We start from the raw sequence: 21,608 nt of genomic DNA, 5'->3' as shown, positions 1-21,608 counted from the left end.
TCCTCTTAGATAGTCATAGCGAATAAACGTGTTAAAAACCTATCCCTTTTGGGTCTTGTATAAACTTATCCCTTTACGGGTCCAGGCAATAAATCTTCACAGTAAGAACAATAGAACATTACAACGATGATACTCGTTGATCTTTCCGTTGAGAAACAAAACAAATACATCGGCGTTTTTCTCCTCTTTGAAAGCCCATGAGCACTCCAAATCAACGAATATTTCGTACAATATTTCGATAAAATATTGTTAACACATACAAAATCAATGTTCCTGTTCGCAATAGCCAAAATTACAACGCTAGATGTGGTTTGGTAACATAGATTTAATAAGATACAAAATGCTTTTTTTTCGTGGGACAATATATTCAACACATGTTTATTTACCATGTTAGTGTGTCGTATGAATCGATATCGTTTCGGGACTTTAGAATGGAATTTCATTCTATGATGGGCTGGATTGCTTGCTATGGAATGACAACTTGCGTGGCTTTATCGTAAGACTTTCACACGGGTAGTGTCCCTTTGGTCCAAGATCATAGTTTTAAAAGATTCAATTTTTGAAAAAAACAAATACAGTCTGATTGCGCTTTGCGTTTATTTTCGTCTAATTAATCAACGTACATAGTTTCTCATTAACGATGCGTTGTTTTTGTTTCCAGAGTTATAGGATCGGCATAGTTATCATTCTATTCATATAATTACCTTGTACACTTTGTTCACACATTGTTCAATGGTTATTCATTGCATTCACCACAAGAACAGGAACCTACTGCACTCAAACACGATTCCAAGATGCTCGTTAAGAAAATAAATCATTCCAACCGGAAGCAGATATGCACTATGCGCACGCCACCAACGGAACATCCGATTTTGCTCTTATGGGATTATGTGTTCGAGCGTCGAGAATATCCTGGTAAGCGTGGACCTCCGATGCCGCGAGAGCAACGATCGTAAGTAACAGAATCATACGGACACAAAGGTATCGACATACAATGTATACCACGTAATTTCAAGTTCTAAATCTTGACATTTTGGTCAAATTACAGATTTGGTAGCTTTTCGTTGAAAATGGCGGAGTATAAAAATATAATGTTGCTGAAGTCTTTAGGTTGGTTTGTCGGTCGGTCGATAGGTATATGGTATATTTTGACTTTTCAATTTCCATAAGTCAACTTGCACGTGCACTCGAGAGTTTGAGATCACTTTCAAGTGCATTAGTAAAAGTGTGCCTTACATGTAAAATATGCAAGAAGTGCGCTAGGTGTTTAAAGAATAAGATACCAGTTGAGATTAATCGTAGTCAGGTTGCTTGAATTTATGATAAAAAATGGCTAAGTACGCTTACATATTTTAAAGGAGATTTTATCTCTTTTTTAAAAACATGGCTATCTTTTTCAAAGTCATCTAAAACTCATTTTTCTTCAACTTTCGTTTACTCATATTTTCAACCTTTTCTACTTTTTATCTCAATCTTCTATAAATTGATATTCTTTCAACCTCTTTTAATTCAATGTATTTCCCTTTTAACTTTTTGACTGAACGTTTTCTTATGTTATGGTCACAAAACATTTCTTAATGCTTAATTCAGTTCATAACGTTGCCCAAACTTTGAATTGCCTTCGTATTTGTCAGACTGTTTGTTATTCTAGACTTCTGTAGTATGTTATCAGCAGGTTGACGCTTGAAAGTAAATTTTAAAATTTATTAGGGCCATAACTTAACAATATAAATAATGAAGCTTATAAGTATAAAGATATACTGTATCTCTATGCTATCATTCAAAGTCAACAAGGGCGTAGTGGGTTACTGTCTAGCTAAAACGCTAGATTATTTATACTAATAAGCACGAAGACGTCAGTAAAGGTTAAATTATAAATTTGTAAACTAATTGGTATAACCTTATCAGATTCACGGCGTTTGACTTGCTGTATCCCTTTTTCACCTGACGAAAAGGAACTGAACTTTAACAATCATTGATTTGTATGCATGCCTATATTATTGAAATCCTCAGGATCCTAAGTGTCAAAACAAAAGTTTAAATATTGTGAGCGAAACTTTAAAAAAATCAGAGCCCAGAATGTTCAAACTTTCAGTTTTCAAGTGTAACTGAAAACTATTTTGTGACCTCTTTCATGTGTTCATATTTTACGCCTCTCATTTCAAACCGAACGCATTGCCATTACCGAATGAAAGGCACTATTTGTCGCCTACATACGCCTACCAGCTCGTTTTTCAACATAACGTTATCCTACAATTTATGAAATCCGATTATAAATTACTACGCAGGGCTCCAGTGATTGGCAGCAGGAAAAAAAGATATGTGCTCCGATTGGTGGATAAAAATGGACTGCGAAAATCCGGGTTGGCGCCAATCCGGTACATGTGAACCGACTGCGATGTGCCATCTGACAGGGATAATTTTGTTAAGTTTTATTTTAAAGGATACATTTCGGTTGACTCGAACGGCTAATGTCTGCACAGCTAAGAAGTGCAGAAAAGGAAGTTAAATGATGACTCAATTTTATGTTAAACGACTTTATTCCCAAACGCACCCATTATCAGTTGTGTTAATTTAACTGATTGTGTTTCGTGTATTTATCATTGTTACTGTGTACCAAAGTTTTCCTATCGCGTACATGCCTGTGATACAGACAATCTTTTCAAATGTTAATTTTTCTGTGTTTTCCACGTAGATTCTTCCTAAATACTGTTTTTATAATGAGTGATGGTTTTATAATTAGTAGATATGACGGTGGTGATAATGATCATGGTACAGATGACGACGAGGTGACGGTGGTAATTATGATGATGGTACAGACGACGATGGCGACGACGACGACGATGATGATACTGTTTGTTGTTGTTGTTGTTGTTTTTGTTGTTGATGATGATGAAAATGCTGCTGATGCTCCTGCTGCTGCTGATGATGATGATAACGATGACGATTATTGAGATGGAGATGATGATGATGATGATGATGATGATGATGATGATGATGATGATGATGATGATGATGATGATGATGATGATGATGATGATGATGATGATGATGATGATGATAATGAAGATAATGTTGATAATATTGATGGTGGTGGAGAAAATGTTGATGATGATGATGAGGAGGAGGAGGAGGAGGAGGAGGAGGAGGAAGATCGCTTATTTAGTAATGTAGCGATGAAATTAAGACCATGCGAGCATTAAATAAGGTCGTTTGAAACGGTCTGTTACATTATACTTATCTACAGGTCTAGACAAAGTCTAAAATACTCATATTCATCTTAAGAATACTTGACTACTTTTTGCAAGTAATTATCGCAAAAGTCATCCAAGGGTTAAACACGACCATAAAACAGCTTTGAAGTTAAGAACCTATAATTTAAGTTGTTTACAGAAATCAATATTTAATATCCTGTTTATTATAAATAAGGATGTGCAGAATTTTTTTTTTTATTTTGTATCAGAAAAATTTAAAGTAGTGGTAAACAAGGTTACGAGGATCGCACACAAAACGAGGAAGTTTTCGTAATTTTAAAATTGTGATCTCGACTTAATTGCCTTAAATTGATTAGTATAATTCCTGTTCCATTGCATTGCATTTCAGTCTGTTATTATTACTGATATACATGTACGTCACGACACATGGAGAAACTGCATTTTCATAGCTCTAAAAATAGAGTTTAGCTTGAGTTATCAATACATCTGACCAATGTGTAGAGCATTGTGATGAAACAGTCCCTTACAGCTCACAATATATATTTTTTATGAAATAATAATTTAGTAAAAGTGTGGACAATTTTTGACGCTTTGGTTTTAATGATTTTAATGCATTATTCGACCTTTCCAAATATTTCACGCCATAGGTACTTGAAAACAAATTGCAATATATATATGGTAAAAGAATTATATATAAGCCCCCCCCCCCCCCCCAAAAAAAAAAAAATCAAGTACCTGTGTTTCACGCTAGTGCGTTTGCTTTTATGATTACTTGCCGTCAAATACAATGTATATAAGCGATAATTGTCGAAGACTTCCGGTGTTGCGGAACTTGCCGAATTCATCAAGCTCTTGGAGACAAACGATCATCATTACTAAGAATATCTTGCATTCAAAGAATAACCTATCGAAAATCTCTATCTAAAAAAGTTTTAGAAAACTTTGAAAAGTCACCATACGTTTGCGAAGTGAAGGCTCACTCACGATACATAATTATTTTGAAACAGTAAACCCAAGGGTTACACTCCACAAAACATAAATCTCTTTCCACCGGATTCGTGTGTTTTTATGCAGTCAGATGACTAATATAACCGTGGTTGGATACAAAGGCGTGAAAGGGCGAGATAATAGTTATTTCCAATCACCACAATGATTCGACAAAATTACCGTTTCAGTGTTCACAACGAAGCATGGACATAAAAGAGTTCGTGAGAATAGCCAATCAGTTGATTGAAGTAGTGCATGTAGAAGCAGTCAAAGCTGGTTGTAAATGTACAAGCATAAAATACATCTAATGAACTTGAATGTTTTCTTCTCGTAAAAAATGAAGATACTCCTACATAGATGATTGTCGAATGCGTGTAAACATTCCAAAACATCATCTCATAAATTTGCATATATAGAATCGGCGTGTAAGTGCATATAGATATCATTTTTCGTTTCTCAAACACCGCTCGTGTATTATATCGTTGTTTAATTAACATCCCGCTGTGAGATAACCATAATTAAATAAGATCAATACGAATCTGCAGAAATATAATCCACTCAACAATTGCTTAATGAATAGGGAGAGAATATTAAAATGAAGAAAGCGATAAAATATGTGATTTTGAGTATAAAAAACAGATACTCCGAAAGCTAAGCCTTTAATGCATTTTAAACTAATTTATTCAACAACGCAAAAGTTATTTCTCAGATCTGCATATTTAAAGAACTTAAGCTGGTTCGTATAAGACAACATGCAATTGCATATTCAAATGTAACAATAAAAGACAATTTTATGCAAATGTAGTCTTTAAAAATTATCCTTTCAACAAAAGGTTTGAATTTCGAAAGCGCTATCCTTACCAATATTCACTTAGTAATTGCGTTTGAGTGTCTGGTTCTTGCATCCTGCCAATATCTTTTTTAAATAGATGCAACAATTAAATTGACTTATTAACCAGCATATTATGAAATTTGTGCAAACCTTTTGAAAGATTGTTTATGAAACGTATTATTTTATAAGCAAGTTAAGGCAGGTAATGTTCTTTGTCACTATCTTTTCCCGACTATTCATACAAAATGCAATTAAAGTATTATTAGTGATAACCGGATGCAAAAAGAAAAAATAAACAATATTGCCTATACAGATTCGACTTAAATATCCTTAAATTAAGGAAGCATGTGCTGTATTGCATAAACCTTTATTCATTGCGTATTAGTTTGATTTAGTTTACCCCAGGACGTTTTAAATAAGTTAATATTTCGCAATGATAACAGCATTATACAAATAAATAAAAAAGTTAACCCCCAATTTATCAGAACCGGGAGATTGCTAGTTTAACGTTTTACTACAGTAAGAGTAACACAGAAAATTAACAATACATTTTACCTGTAATCATAATTCAATAGATTGAAAAATGGCATATTAAAATGAGCCAAAATAAATGTTGTTACACTTAACCAACAACACTATTTATATTCTTTAATCAATAAAATGTGTGTTCATAGTTCAAATGCATTTGAACTGACAAAAAACAAGCGAACCACATTGCTTATTAGAACGTTAAACAAGTGTAGGTTCAAAGACAATAAAATGTCAACAATAATTACAGGATTTGACATAAAATTCTGAAACACACTAAATGGCCATACTTATACTTCCCATGTGGGTTTTATTTTGGCTATTCAACAATGGCTACTTTTGTTTACAAAATTATAAAGACGCCATTATCATCTAAAACAAACAAGTAGGTAGCGAAGTTTACACGCACTCTGTGTCATGCGTACATAAAAGCAGACTTCAAAATTCTTTGAGATAAATATGGCAACTATTATTTATAACCATGACGAAAACATTTAATTTCCCATTGAATTTCAAGTGTCAATAACTCAGTTTTATCACAGTAATTGACTACAGACTTATGACGCGGCTCTTCCTTTTTTACAAGAGGCCCGTCTTAAAAATTCTTTGGAAAGGCTTACTATGACGAAATTAAGAAAACATTACTAGAATGTGGTGGCATTTCAGTTGATTAAGGTTGTTACAGATAAAGGTGTTTTTCTTTATTTACGTTGTGTTAGCTCTTAATTTTATGTCAGTAACAGGAAACACTATGTTTAGACCCGTTTTTTTGTTACACACAAAACTTCTAGTACATTTTAACTGCGTGGTAAAAGGAATAAAGTATAAAGTATAAAGTAGTAGCTCACTGATTGTGCATTTTGGGAATACTCTGTTTAATATGTTATTAATATTTCCTCCATACGCATTCAATTAAATGTGCAAATGACGATCATGACCTCAAAGATGCCATCGCAACGGATAAAGTTTGCCATCATTCAAAATGTTGATTTATGGAATAAAGGGAATTATCTGACTGAGATATTTTTACATTTCACCATTTAGCATTTAAGCAAATGTTTTTATCGTGACCATGACGACAGCGATGGCATCGCATTTATTAAGTTGTCATCGCTTACAATGTTGAATTCCATGGTAATTGTCATGACGATGAAGGTCAGGGTGGTGAGTTTGCTGCAATTGAACAGCAATAATAAGAAGACGATGATGAATATACTGACGACAACGAGGGCGACGATGATAACGATGATGATAATTCTGCTAAAAGGGATTAAGATAATATAATTACTGGTGCCAATAGTATTGTTGCTGCTGCCGATGATTTTTATTATGTCGAAGACAACTTTGGCGATGGTGTTGATGATAGCAACGTTGAATCCGACAATTATGATGATAATGCCAGTAGGAATGATGAACATGATGATGATCATGATACAAGTGATGACATTGCTGCTGAGGGTGATAATGCAAATGACGCTGATGCTGTTATTTCATTCTGTCGCTTTTTCCGTTTCAGCTTCGGATGCGTTTTTGCTGCATACGATGATGATGATGTATATTAGGATGATGATGATGATGATGATGATAATGATGATGATAATGATGATGATGATGATGATGATGATGATGATGATGGTGGAGGTGTAGGTGGTTATGATGATGATGATGAAGAATAAGAAGAAGAATATGATGATGATGGTGTTGGTGGTGGTGGTGATGATGATGATGATGATGATGATGATGATGATGATGATGATGATGATGATGATGATGATGATGATGATGATGATGATTATGATGATTATGATTATGATTATGATGATGATGATGATGATGATGATGATGATGATGATGTTGGTGATGATGATGATGATGATGATGATGATGATGATGATGATGATGATGATGATGATGATGATGATGATGATGATGATGATGATGATGATGATGATGATGATGATGATGATGATGATGATGGTTAAGAAGAAGAATATGATGATGATGATGATGATGATGATGATGATGATGATGATGATGATGATGATGATGGTGATGGTGGTGGTGGTGGTGGTGATGATGATGATGATGATGATGATGAGGATGATGATGATGATGATGATGATGATGATGATGATGATGATGATGATGATGATGATGATGATGATGATGATGATGATGATGATGATGATGATGATATCGTTGACATATCTGACGAGGACGATTATGATGATAATGACAACGACGAAAAACGATAAAGAGAAATATAATTATAAAAGCGGTTTTGTGCTTGAAAAGATGCCTAATGGCCGGGCCTCTTTTCTCTTTACTCAACATCAACAAGTCACGTGGCTGCGACTCCACCCTTGGTAACTGACGGAGACGCGGAGGTACATGGGTGCCACTCCACATTTCCAACACTCAGTTGAATATACATCATTGGGGCTGCGAGGATAAACGCTAATCATGAACACTTTACTTCTAGCGGGACTAATATTCGCATTAATTGGTAAACTTTTTATCATAACTATTTAACTATTTTGTATTTATTTAACTATTTATAAATTGACTTTGATTTCTTTATTTTCAACATTTGAGTAGTTATTACGTGTATTGATACGATTTTAATAAATAGGATTTCAAAAAATGAAAGAACATTTAATTTACATACGCTTTTTGTTGCAATAAAGAAAAACATGATTCAACAGTATTGTGTTCATTTGCTCACTATATTCTCTATTTGTTATGTTAAAATCTTCATATACTAACCTCTAGCTAAGTAGTTTTCTTACATAATACATATCCATCTATCAGCGAAACTGATCCGTCATCTACGTAATTAGCCACCCTATAGCAAAGATGATTTTCTATAATTGTATAATTGCGTCCAGTTTACACGTTTTTCAATGACATTATTCTACGTAATGTTCATGCCTCATATTATTCTATGATTATTTCAATTTTACGTCAGAACTCCACTCACCACCATTCATTCTTTCGTTGTCCGTACTCTTCCTATAAAATGCCCAATTATCTTTCAGCGTTATGTAGTGCGTCTACTACCACCGTGGCTACCGAACCCACAACTACGGCTCCGCCGGTCACAACTACCAATGCAGCGACGACTTCCGGCGGAACTGCCGCCACAACTACCGGAGCGGCCGGAACTACCGCTGGCAATAATGGCACGGTGCGTTTATTTTGACAGTTTTAAGATTAACGAAAATTTATATGCAATAGTTTGCTTTTCAAACCGACTTGTGAAATCTATCTAAACAGGTAGCTTAAAAAAATAAACGTTGTTTTTTAGTAGCAAATACAACTTTTTCCTGGTATGCTAGTTTGTGTACTAAAACTTAAGAGTACGTCTATCATGTTTACTAAGTTGTTACTCTGTATTAGTTACATTATTAGCTTTGCGAAAGTTTAACTCTTTACCCAACTACTACTGCTGCCTCCTCTTTTCAGTGGTCAAAGTTATCATTTATATTTGTTTCAGACTCCTAACTCTTCATCGATGACTCTCGCATCACTTATCACAGTGTCCCTGTCTCTTCTGGTTGTTCGGATGTGTTAAAGAACCATTCACACAATCGCCGGAATCGTCGCCCCATCCGTCACAAAGCGTTGTCTGTGATCTCAACATTGCATGCTCTTATCTTAAATCCAGTTACAAATAATGTTTTTATTTATAAAGATATAAATTACAAATTAATTTATTTACATTAATTAATTCAGACTTGTTTTATGATTTATATTGACTTTTATGCAATTAACGTTGTTTTTGTTAACCACACGAAGCTAAATAACACAGCTTTAAACAAGTTTAAGGAAGTTTTTTATCAAATCTTCTTTTCTTGAAAAAAAACGTGTAATTTCATTAAATATTGTATTGTTTTCGAGCATATTTGAAAAAGTATTGTTTATGACTGCCGATGTATATTTGTAAATCACTTACCAAGGTTAACACTCATCTAAAAAATGAGCAAAAATTCAAAATTGAGTCAAAATATCGACTTAAGTATGTTTGTGATACTAGGCCATGAACTTGTGATAAATCTATTCAAGTTGAACGTACATTTATTTCCTGTGAGTCACCTTATATAAAGGTCATACTTTATATGAAGAGGCATTCGTTTTGTCTGGACATTTCTTGAAATTTCACAATGGCCGTCTTAAAATAGACCAGTACGTGTGCGCATGCGTGGACTCTAAAATTGGAATCGATGAAGTGATCAAATCACTGAACAGAAACAATTTAGATCTACGTAACGCTTTGCTTAACTTTATTATTTTGTGTTTGTAAAATGCGTACGCATTATTTTATGTCAGTAATTTAATAAATATATAACGGAAAGGATGATGTGTTCATTTTTTATTGCAAAAAACTTGCTTCGAAATTTCTAACGTGGAATGACGGACTTGTTTAAAGATATAAATTGTTTAAATCGTTAACCGTACGAAATTAGAAAATTTAAGTAATTTGAACAAAAATCATTTATTATAGTGTGTACCAGTTGGTATAAATATGACTTTCGGAGTATTTATATATTACTAAGTGATATCAACGCACGAATGTTGTAGATTCCACAGATCAATAGTTTTACGCACGATGGTCGGTCTTTTATTTTAACATAATACTCTTTTTATCTTTCTGTAGAGATACCTAAAATAAATCAGCGTTAAACTACTCTTTAAACAAAACGAAAACGATTAAAACCACAGCACGAGGGCACTATATAGCTCCAATTTCAGCTACATACATTTGAAATAAGATCATGAAAGTTGCCAGAGTGTATGGCTATTAACTACCCCAATACGATACATCGCAAATTATTTCTGATATATATGCATTCCTTTCAGTTCTATTAAGCGCACACGTTTTCTAAGCACTTATGCTTCGTTCATCAGTAAACTATTACTTATTCGCAAAAATCTTCATTGCGAATGAGAGTTGCGACGCCTAGTTATTGAATCTTACGCATCAAATCTTCAAATGTTTAATAAATGACAGTAGGAAAAAAGAAAAGTGGTACTTATTTCTTAATTTGTTAAAGTGATATTATGGGCATTTCTCACTGTTAAATAGAGCTGAAAAGAATTAACAGGTCAAAAGAGTTAGTTAAAATGTGGTTACTGACTAATTATCTGCAATTCATCTTGCTACCAGTGGTTTATAAAAAGTATATATTATATTCGATATTTTACATGACAAGTAGTAGTAGTAGTAGTAGTAGTAGTAGTAGTAGAAGTAGTAGTAGTAGTAGTAGTAGTAGTAGTAGTAGTAGTAGTAGTAGTAGTAGTAGTAGTAGTAGTAGTAGTAGTAGTAGTAGTAGTAGTTTTTGTTGTAGTAGTAGTAGTAGTAGTAGTAGTAGTAGTAGTAGTAGTAGTAGTAGTAGTAGTAGTAGTAGTAGTAGTAGTAGTAGTAGTAGTAGTAGTAGTAGTAGTAGTAGTAGTAGTTTTTGTTGTTGTAGTAGTAGTAGTAGTAGTAGTAGTAGTAGTAGTAGTAGTAGTAGTAGTAGTAGTAGTAGTAGTAGTAGTAGTAGTACTAGTAGTAGTAGTAGTAGTAGTAGTAGTAGTAGTAGTAGTAGTAGTAGTAGTAGTAGAAGTAGTAGTAGTAGTAGTAGTAGTAGTAGTAGTAGTAGTAGTAGTAGTAGTAGTAGTAGTAGTAGTAGTAGTAGTAGTAGTAGTAGTAGTAGTAGTAGTAGTAGTAGTAGTTAAAAGATACGTGTGATAGTATTTTGGAAAATATAGTACTGTATGAGTCGTCAATATGCCCCTTAAACACCTATACACTCCTTAATCTCATGTTTGAATCAACATCATAGCAGAGGAGATTGTGACTTCTTATGTTTAACAGCTTATGTAGCATCCATCACATAAAACGCAGAATACGACATATCAGTCAGATTTAACATGGTGATCGGCTGCAACTTATGCCTGTCTGAAATTGAATCCACAATATCTTGTTTCTTACTTTACAAGATCATTTTTAAAGAAACACAAAATAGCGTTGATTTACTACATGTATAAGCTATGTTCTTGTTTATATTTCGTTATATAAAATATGAACTGTGTATTTGTAATATTTCATCTGGACAACGCTCTAAATAAGTCGCACTCATATTTTTCACAAAATATCAAATGCCTTCTTTCCTTTTTGGTACACTATTAAATTATTTTATTTTAACACGATATACTGCCTTTTTCGATCATATATAAAGAGACGGGTATAATGATGAATGTTTATAATGCTTATGATACTTATATTAATTAAACGGCGTTCATACCAAATATAGGCAAATTATATCCAATAGATGAGGAGTTTAAACGTGTCATTGAATAGAAGTTTACAAAGGGACATAATTGCGAATTACCCATATTCTTAAGTATGTAAACCAATAAGCTCCCCTGATATTTTCAAAAACATTGTCAGGTCATGTGAAACGATAACTATCGTGTACTATAAAACTCTTCCTGTAATATCTATTCGCAAAAAAATGAGTGGAAAAAAAAACAAATAACGGTAGCGTGAAAAGTAAACATGTCATGTCACCTAGGCCGACAATACACAACTTCTTGTGTGTATTAGTTCGTTTCACCACTTGTTTACCACCTTAACCAATTGTATAAATCTGGATAACTCTTATCCAGCGGATACCGTTTAGTTATCTACAACTTTAGGATATCTTTTTTGGTTAGCGATTGATATCCGAACAGCTGCATGTCTTGGATAAGTTTTGGATAAAAATTAGCCAAGGTATTTAACTTCGCTTATCTTTATCCGAATAAATGTTATCTTTTGGAATGGCTTAAGTAATCCATATGTATAGCACTGGCTACTGCATACTTATTGTCTTAGTTCCTTTTTATTACGTATTTAAATGCCCGTATTGAAGCGTGTTTTGTTAGAGATAAGACCCTTCCATTAGACACCACTTGACAACACTGGTTGCACGCAGTACAGGGACCGATCAATGCCCATCAAAAGCACACGCGTTGACATTCCAGTTCAGTTATTTTCTTAACAAAGCTTAATGCTCTGTCTCACAAATATGCTATTTGATGAAAGAAAACTTTTCAGAAGATTATAAAATATGTATTTAAAAAAAAACGCGGAGGACAATCGAATGTTCTCAGCATTTATTACACACTGGAAATACAGATGCTTGTAGCCCAAGTAATCCCTGGATGAGAGATGTCGAATACAAAAAATCCTCAAAGTATTGCTCGTACCAAACCAGGTAGCACAGTTCGCATTTTCTATATTTAAATATTAAAATAAAGTATTTGAATAAGCACAAAGTGTTGATGAATTCACGCGCATATAATCCTTACATGCATTTTTACGACATTCTATACACGTGTATGTGTTTGATTTCGAGTATACCTCGCTCTTATTAATAATAATGTGTACTAATTATATACAAGTTTTATTTGGTTTATTGTGTAACATGCCTTCTTATTCAATATCGTTACCTTGGTAATGAGTGAACATGCGGACCCCTATAAGGTATATTATTTTTTATGTTTTCAGGTTTTCAGGACTACCACTGGTTTTAACTATTGTCTTAGTATTACTGGTGACCTTTCTGTGTGTTATCCTGTTCGCCTTTGGGTTTTTTATCGGAACTATACCACGAGCGGATCGTTTTACTTTACATTAGTTACATAAAAATGCAAGGTGTTGACGAAATGTTTCCTTTTTTGCCACTGTGCTTTACAGATGAAACTCAATATAATTGTCCAATATATCTGTATAATTTATTCTATTGTCCGCATTTACGATGTTCTTTAGGGAAAATATATAGGAATTCCGTAAGTTATTAATATTACGTAAGCATATGGCTCCTTCATGTTTATGTTTTTTTTTAACATAATCGTGTGTTATACAATTAATCATTTCTAAAACCAAAAAAAGTCATTTTTGGTAAACAAAACATGGGATCCGACTAACAGTAAGCTTTGATCCGAATCTTACGGAATGTATGGCCCCTCAATACGGTATATGCCGCCAATACAATATATTATCTTTATTGGGCGCCACCCTGAAGTCTGCATATTTCAAGTTTGCCACGGTAGGAGGAGGTATTTTGTTATGTATGTTATTGACTGCATGCATTAATTATATACTGATGGTACGCATACATATGTGTACCATACGTATCCATGTGTAGGTGATGTTTTATGGTGCTTAGTGACGTTTTGTTCAATGTTCGACCAAAACGTGCTATATGCATTACATTTCATACGCATCGTGTTATTCTGCATTCTTACCCATAAACAACGTTCATCGTATATGTACATGAAATTTATACTTAAGCATAAGTTTTCATTATTGTATGTAGTTAATACTATATCAATCACTATTGTGTTACCTTAAACTTCGACTAATTATTAACTTTTAAATTGTGTCATCCCTTGTAATGTCTTTGAAAATATTCCAATATGACACGTGTTATATGAAATTTTCTAATCATTTAAGGATTATAAATATCATTCAGTAAGAAAAAATTATTCATATGGTCAATGTCATGTTTATTCAGTAATACAAAATAAACACAAATAAAGTGAAATAAAAGATTGCATTAGAATCTTAAAAAGAAGACTTAATTGTTTCTCACATATAAAAAATCAAGCATTATCGGTAGAATGTATGTCATGATTTGAAAATATACATAAATTTGTGATTACACATGCATTGCAAATACTATTAAAAGAAATGTGCAGTAATACAAAAGACATTGTTTTAACATAGTTCATTATTTTATTACAATATCTTTAAAACTCATCGATCATCCCAATACATATCATGTTCAGGTTTGTATTCAATACATATTTAAAGACATCACGCATATGACCAGTTGCTTATATGGATTGTACAATATTTAATTAAATATTCAAAGCTATTTTATTTAAATTATACTTTGGTATTGAGGAGATCTTTATTGAAAAGAACATTCTATTTTTAAGACTCAAAATTTGAAATATTAATTTGTCTTGCCAATCATAGAATTTGGAATATCATCGAGCGTGTGTTATTCATTCAAACTCAAACATTCAAAGTTTGCATAATCTCAGTTCAGATAAGTACATGATAAAATTGATATTTTTAAAAACATAATCACCAGCTCCTGCGCAATTTTACCGGGAAAATTTTATCAGTATCAATTTTATTTCCTTATGTAATGTTATTGTTAAACTTATTAATAACAGTCATTCAACATGAACACATTACATGAGAAAACTGATTGCCAAATACAATGCAAACATAAATACGAACTAGCATATTGAGCATTTATATTGAAAAAATGAAATAAACAATTCAAGCTATGAACAGTTATTTCTCCCTAACGTAATTTTCTGCGAAATAAATATTACTACATTAACTTTGAGAATAATAAACTAGAGTGTAAATAATGTTTTATTATAGCCAAATAAGGAAAAATGCCCCACCCCCTGGTGGCCATGTTTTTCAACCAACCCAAACCATTTTCACACTCGTTCAAGATATAATTAGGATGAATCGTCTGACAAAGTTTCATGAAGATCGAACAATAAATGAGGCCTCTAGAGTGTTAGCAAGGTTTTACAAAAGCCATATATAGCTATATAAGGAAAAATGCCCCGCTCCCTGGTGGCCATGTTTTTCAAGCAACCGGAACCATTTTCATTCATGTCCAAGATATCATTGGGATAAATCTTCTGACCAGGTTTCATGATGATCGGACAATAAATGTGGCCTTTAGAGTGTTAACAAGGTTTTACTATAATATCTATATAAGGAAAAATGCCCCGCCCCCTTGGCGGCCATGTTTTTCAACCAACAGGAACCATTTTCAAACTCATCCAAGATATAATTGGGACAAATCTTCTGCACAAGTTTCATGAAGATCGGACAATAAATGTGGCCTCTAGAGTGTTAACAAGGTTTTACTAAAGCAATATATAGCCATATAAAAAAATGCCCCGCCCCCTATTGGCCATGTTCAAAGCAACCGGAACCATTTTCGAACTCATCCAAGATATCATTGAGACCAATCTTCTGACCAAATTTCATGAAGATTGGACAATAAATGTGGCCTCTAGAGTGTTAACAAGGTTTTACTATAGCCATTTAAGGAAAAATGCCCCGCCCCCTGGCGGCCATGATTTTCAACCAACTGGCATCATTCTCGAACTCGTCCAACAAATTATTTGGATGAATCTTCTTACCAAGTTTCATGAAGATTGGACAATAAATGTGGCCTCTAGAGTGTTAACAAGGTTTTACTATAGCCATATAAGGAAAAATGCCCCGCCCCTTGGCAGCCATGTTTTTCAAGCAAACGTAACATTTTTCGATCTCATCCAAGATATCATTAAGACCATTCTTTTGACCAAATTTCATGAAGATTGGACAATAAATGTGGCCTCTAGAGTGTTAACAAGGCAAATGTTGACGCCGCACGACGGACGACGGACAAAAGACGATCACAAAAGCTCACCATGAGCACATTGTGCTCAGGTGAGCTAAAAAGCATACAAACAGATCAAATATAAAACACAATATATGAACAAGACACAAGCTCATGTGCTTGTGCAAGATAAAATTGCCCTAAATATAAGACTTAATAATCTTTAACTCTGGTTTTCAAAATTTATGTAAGAATTCTTTGTTTCATAATAATAATAATAATAATTATGGGTTCACTGGAATAGGTTTATTCTAAGTTTTAGTTAACGTGCTGACTTAAGAATGAAGCATTAACTATAATAAGACTAGTTTTACAAATTATTAAGCAATAAGTGAAAATGCTTAATTGATACAGCGAAAGAAACTTCTTTACATAGTCTCTTGAAGCTAACAAAAATGACTCAAAGTCACTCTGGTCTATTATTAAGAATCTTGGTTTACCATCTAAGAAAGGATTATCTTCCTCTTCTAATAGTTGTCTTAACATTGATGGAAATAAATGTTTTTATAAGGAAATTATTGCAGATTCTTTTAACCATATTTACACTACAGTTGCCTCAAAGCTTGTTGATAAATTACCAACTAGTGTTCTTAAGTTTGGAAAATCATGTGTCATTAATTTTTATGCTAGCTTTGGTGTAAAAACTGTTAACAGTTTTTCTTTTTCTTTAGTTTCTGAGAACCAAGTGCTCAAATATTTAAACCAGGTTAGCTCTAATCAAGCAACAGGTTTAGACGGTATGCCCTCACGTTTTGTGAAAGATGGGGCTTCGATTATTTCTCAACCTCTTACTCATGTTATTAATCTATCTCTTAAACAGGGTGTTGTTCAGATGATCTCAAGTCTGCTAGGGTTGTTCCTATTTTTAAGAAAAGTGATAAAACCTCTGTTGGTAATTACCGTCCAGTCTCTATTTTGAGTATTATATCTAAAATATATGAAAAGGTTGTATATGACCAGGTTGAGTCATACTTCAAGGTTAACTATTTGTTGTATAAATTTCAGTCTGGTTTCAGAAGTGGTTTTTCAACGGACACCTGCCTCATATATCTGACTGATTATATCAGGTTGGAAATGGATAAAGGTAATCTCGTAGGGATGATTTTTCTAGACCTCCAAAAGGCCTTCGACAATGTTTATCACTCTATACTTCTAATGAAATTAAGTGCAGCAGGTCTTGGTGATGATATCTTAAGGTGGTTCAAATCATACCTTTCAGATAGACAGCAACTTGTTGATGTGTCAGGCACTCATTCCGGTACAGCCCCAATATCATGTGGAGTTCCACAAGGGTCAATTCTAGGTCCCCTGCTCTTTGTAATCTATGTTAATGATATGTCTGCTGTGGTTAAAAATAAGCTCAGCCTATATGCAGATGACTCAGGTATTCTTGTGTCTGGTAAGTGTAAAACTGATATTGAAAGGTTATTGAAAGAGGATTTACATCTGATTAGTCAGTGGTTGGTTGACAATAAGTTGTCTCTGCATTTAGGTAAGGAGTCTATTCTTTTTGGTTCTTGGCATAGAATCAGATCAAACACTTCTCTCGATATTTCTAGTAATATTACCATTATTGAATCTACATCTTCAGTCAAATACCTAGGGGCTACATCGGATCAAACTATGTCCTTTAAAACCATGGTTCGTTCCGTCATTCAGAAGGCCAACTCCAGGTTCAAATATCTATATAGAAAAAAAGAATATCTCACTCAGCAAACCAAGACACTTCTTGTCATGTCTTTGATTCAATGTCATTTTGATTATGCTTGCTCTATATGGTACCATAGTCTCACCAAAGTGTTACAAAATAAGCTCCAAGCCACCCAGAATAAGTTATTGCGGTTTGTCCTAGGTCTCGATGCAAGGGCACATATTGGACCAGAACACTTTCGATTGCTCAACTGGCTACCAGTCAATAAACGTGTAGACCAGATTGTTCTCGGCCATGTGTTTTAGATTAAAAATGGATTGGCCCCTGACTATATGGGAGAACATTTTATTCCGCAGGCCTCTATTCATTCATACAGGACCAGGTCAACTCAAAAAGGTGCATTTGCTGTCCCCAAGGTCAAAGGTTTCGGGTCAAAGTCCTTTTTTTTACACGGGATGCTCATTTTGGAACAATTTACCCTCAAGTATAACACAGATTGGTAGATTGTCTGTTTTTAAGTCGTCTTTAAAAACTCGTTTATTAGAAAATCTGTAATTTTTTATGTGTATTGTTTGTTTTTTTGGATTAAGGAATCATTTTTAGTCAGCAATTTTATTTGGGCAAAGTTCCTGAAATCAGGGAAAAATCAGGGAATTTTGTTTGGTCAGACTTGAAACAGCAATTCGATTCATCTGCATGGCTATGTTGAATTACTTAACAATATGTTCCAATTATTGTTGCAACTTGCAAAACAAACATTAAATGAAAATAAATGAAAAGGCGAGGAAAGATGGCTGGGAGGGGAGATGGGAAGCCATTGCTATGAAATTTCATAAATATTTACATGTTATTGTCTGCAACTGCTATTTATTGAAGGTGTCTAAAACAAGAAATAGGTCGAAATTATGATCCTGGAATTTTTATTTTCCATCAGGGAAAAATCAGGGAATTTCGTTCATACAAAAAGCTGGGAACCCTGGCTTTACTTACAACTAAACATATATACAGGCACAACACTTCATTAAGACATACGAAAAAAAGGAATGATTTACTTTTTACTAGTTGAAAAAGACTATATTATCCAGGCAGGCATGTCTTTAAGACCTGGATAAAGGGCACTAATTATAAGTCACATATACCTCTCAAGACTGTTTTTTATATTAAAGATACATTTTCAAGAAGCGAAGCATTTTAAATATGGGGAATACATCTAGCAACTAGATAATGCCAATATTTCAGGCAAATGAAACAAAGAGGAAGACATAACAATCGTAAAAGAATTTTAACTGAGACAGGCGAGGAGGTGTTCCATTGGAGGTCTTGAACAAAGCATTTCCATTTTATAAGCTATTTTCGAACAATATTTCAGCTAGGTTAGCAAAAGAACAACATTTTATACATGTATTTAAACCCAAATTAAATTTCATTTAATATTTATTGACGTTATGACGTCATAATTGATATGACGTTATCTCCATGACATTTTGACGTTGTAATATATTGTATTATGCCCTGATGAGCTATGCGAAACGCGTTGGCTAAATCAATATATATTTAAAATCTCAGACACGTGTTTTTACTTTTATTATATATATATATATATATATATGGGGAGCATATAAAAATTAACATTCTCTACCATTGTTTTAACAGCAGAGACTAAATAGTAGCACACCTTTATTCAATTTCAAACAACCAAAACAAAACAAATGAGCCGTGTGAAACAAGGAGAGCGATTTGTTGAGACAGATCAATACGTACAATTGATTTTAACTAGCAGAAACAGGCTATAACAACGAGTTGAGTGTATTTAATTAACCAAAATGAAACAGATAAATAAATACAATTGATTGTAGCTCATAGAAATAGTCTATATGAACGAGTTGAGCATGTATTTTATGAATCAGAATGAATGATACTTATTATACCTGGCAAACTGCTCCTAACAGTGAAAAACAAGAAACCGTCGGAGACGGGTGATGCTCCCCAAAGTGTTTTTGTCACAATATTGCACTATATATTCAGATAAAAGGAAACGTCTTGAGGGCACAGTAGTTGGGGAGACAAGAATTTTTTTATAGAAAATTTCAAAAGGCCATAACTCTTCCGGTCATTAGTTGCTGAGAAAAAGCCCGGACAAGAATTGCACTGTATGTACAGTTAATGGAAAATTTCAAACATTTCAAAGGGTCAAAACTCTGTGAAAAATCATCCGACCAGAACCTGCTGCTAATATGCACACATCATCGTGATTGGTCAGAGGTTCCAGGTTTAAAGATGGCTGGTTGAGCCAAGATTTTTCTACCCTTCATTAAACAAGCTGGTTTCAATTTGTACTGTTGCACTCGTAACTATGGGAGCTATGGGAGGCGTAACAATGGGCTCGCCCTGAAAAGTATAAATTTGACCATGAGGAAAAATTCTTTGGTGCAGAAAGTTTACCACCTATTTATTTATAGTTATTTGTATATAAGCAGTCATAATTGCATTAAGCCAACATGTTATCGATTTCCTTTCGTATACATGTATGAGATCTTTCAAACAAATTCTTAGTTAGAGTGACATACTTTACTCATGAGCAAAATAGGCTTCAAGATACTTGATCAACGCAGAACGTTGAATTATATTACAAACGCAAATATAATATAATTCCACGTTCTGCTTTGATCAAGTATCTTGAAGCCTATTTGATTTTGCAAAATATAAAACAACATCAAATATTGATCTAACCGTTTGTCGATACAACATCATTCATCAGTACTAAGAATATAAACAATAATATAATATCAGGATATCATGGCCTATCATAAGTAAATACATATCTATGATGTCTTGCACACATGTTCTAAAGCTCCAAACTATTGCAAATGTTTTGGTAGAAGCTTTTAAACTTAGATATGATAAAGTAAATCGCTTAGCTGCTGTATAATTGCACGTTTACACAAATGCATGTATCGCATAGTCTTACCTGATTTTGTTATTATGCAAGCGTTTTTTATTGTCATATCTGATTATACTTGAATATCTTATATTGTTATTTGTATGATTCGCTGTCTTGGCCATATTTCTTTTGAATATATGTTCCTGGCCAAAGGCAGAATTCCGCATTGCCAATGACTTATTAAATGAAATTTATTGCAAATAAGTTTGGTGACATGTTTGCACAAATGTGTGATACTTTTTTGTGACACTCACTTCATCGATTATAAACGTCCTTGTAGGTGCGCTTTTGTGTGTAATTGAACTTACGAAAATGCACATACTTTTCACATTGTCCAAACCAACATTTTCAATTTCATGTGATTGGTAGACAATAACACAATTTCATCAGTAAATACTTATGTGTGTGAATTATAAATTAAATGCATTAAAAAATTGAACTTACAAAGCTAAAAATTATTCAATAAGTTTTCAAACGTACATAATACAAATTTAAAATGCACAAAACATTACCTGTCTTTTCCTGAGGGGAAAACGTTCTTCTGCGGGCTTGGTCTATAAAGCAGAAGTTAACACTTTTGTTGATAAGTAAAAGTGCAATTAAACAGCATCATCATTTCTCCTGATCTGAATGTACGATAATGTACGAATGTAAAGAATTCACTGACATACACACACAACAAATGTGGCCTACGTACAAAACCAATAAACTTTCAAAACATTGTAATTGAGAATAACACGTTCGGATTATCAGTGCAAATCGAAAAAGGTTCTAAAAGAAGTATAATTATAATTAGAATATTACACCTTGTTTTTATTAGCTTTTCATTCCACTGGTATATTCGAGTATAATTAATTACTCTCAACAACAGATACATATTCCTCACGTTTGTACACATGTTTATATTGTGTGTTTGTGGACTTTGTACTTCATTTTTGAAAAATATAAAACAACATCAAATGCAGAACTAACGTTTATCGATACAACATCATTCATCAGT

At 33.5% G+C, this 21,608-nt stretch overlaps 2 protein-coding genes and 1 long non-coding RNA gene across 5 annotated transcripts in view; 2 read left to right on the top strand and 1 right to left on the bottom strand.

Moving 5' to 3' along the window:
* LOC127869103 (alpha-(1,3)-fucosyltransferase 10-like) overlaps positions 1 to 21,608 on the top strand; it is a 109,904-nt gene that overhangs the window by 24,602 nt on the left and 63,694 nt on the right. The window lies entirely within an intron of this gene.
* Positions 7,904 to 9,919, top strand: LOC127869115 (uncharacterized). The gene is made up of 3 exons (XR_008044407.1): positions 7,904 to 8,068; positions 8,601 to 8,749; positions 9,059 to 9,919. It is a non-coding gene; the product is annotated as an uncharacterized LOC127869115 (long non-coding RNA).
* Positions 16,877 to 21,608, bottom strand: part of LOC127869107 (uncharacterized) — a 147,196-nt gene continuing 142,464 nt past the window's right edge. Inside the window, exon 12 of one of the 3 annotated variants that reach the window (XR_008044404.1) lies at positions 16,877 to 17,615. Coding sequence is in view for 1 of the 3 variants with exons in the window: in XM_052411439.1 (XP_052267399.1) it covers positions 19,979 to 19,987 (9 nt within the window). In the remaining 2 variants the exon portion in view is untranslated. Of the gene's footprint in view, positions 17,616 to 19,434; positions 19,988 to 21,608 lie in introns of those variants that run through there. The other 2 variants (XR_008044405.1, XM_052411439.1) reach the window with 2 other exon arrangements.

The sequence above is a fragment of the Dreissena polymorpha genome, chromosome 2 (assembly GCF_020536995.1).
Source record: "Dreissena polymorpha isolate Duluth1 chromosome 2, UMN_Dpol_1.0, whole genome shotgun sequence".
Classification (NCBI taxonomy): Eukaryota; Metazoa; Mollusca; class Bivalvia; order Myida; family Dreissenidae; genus Dreissena; species Dreissena polymorpha.
This window is presented reverse-complemented; position numbering and strand designations above follow the sequence as displayed.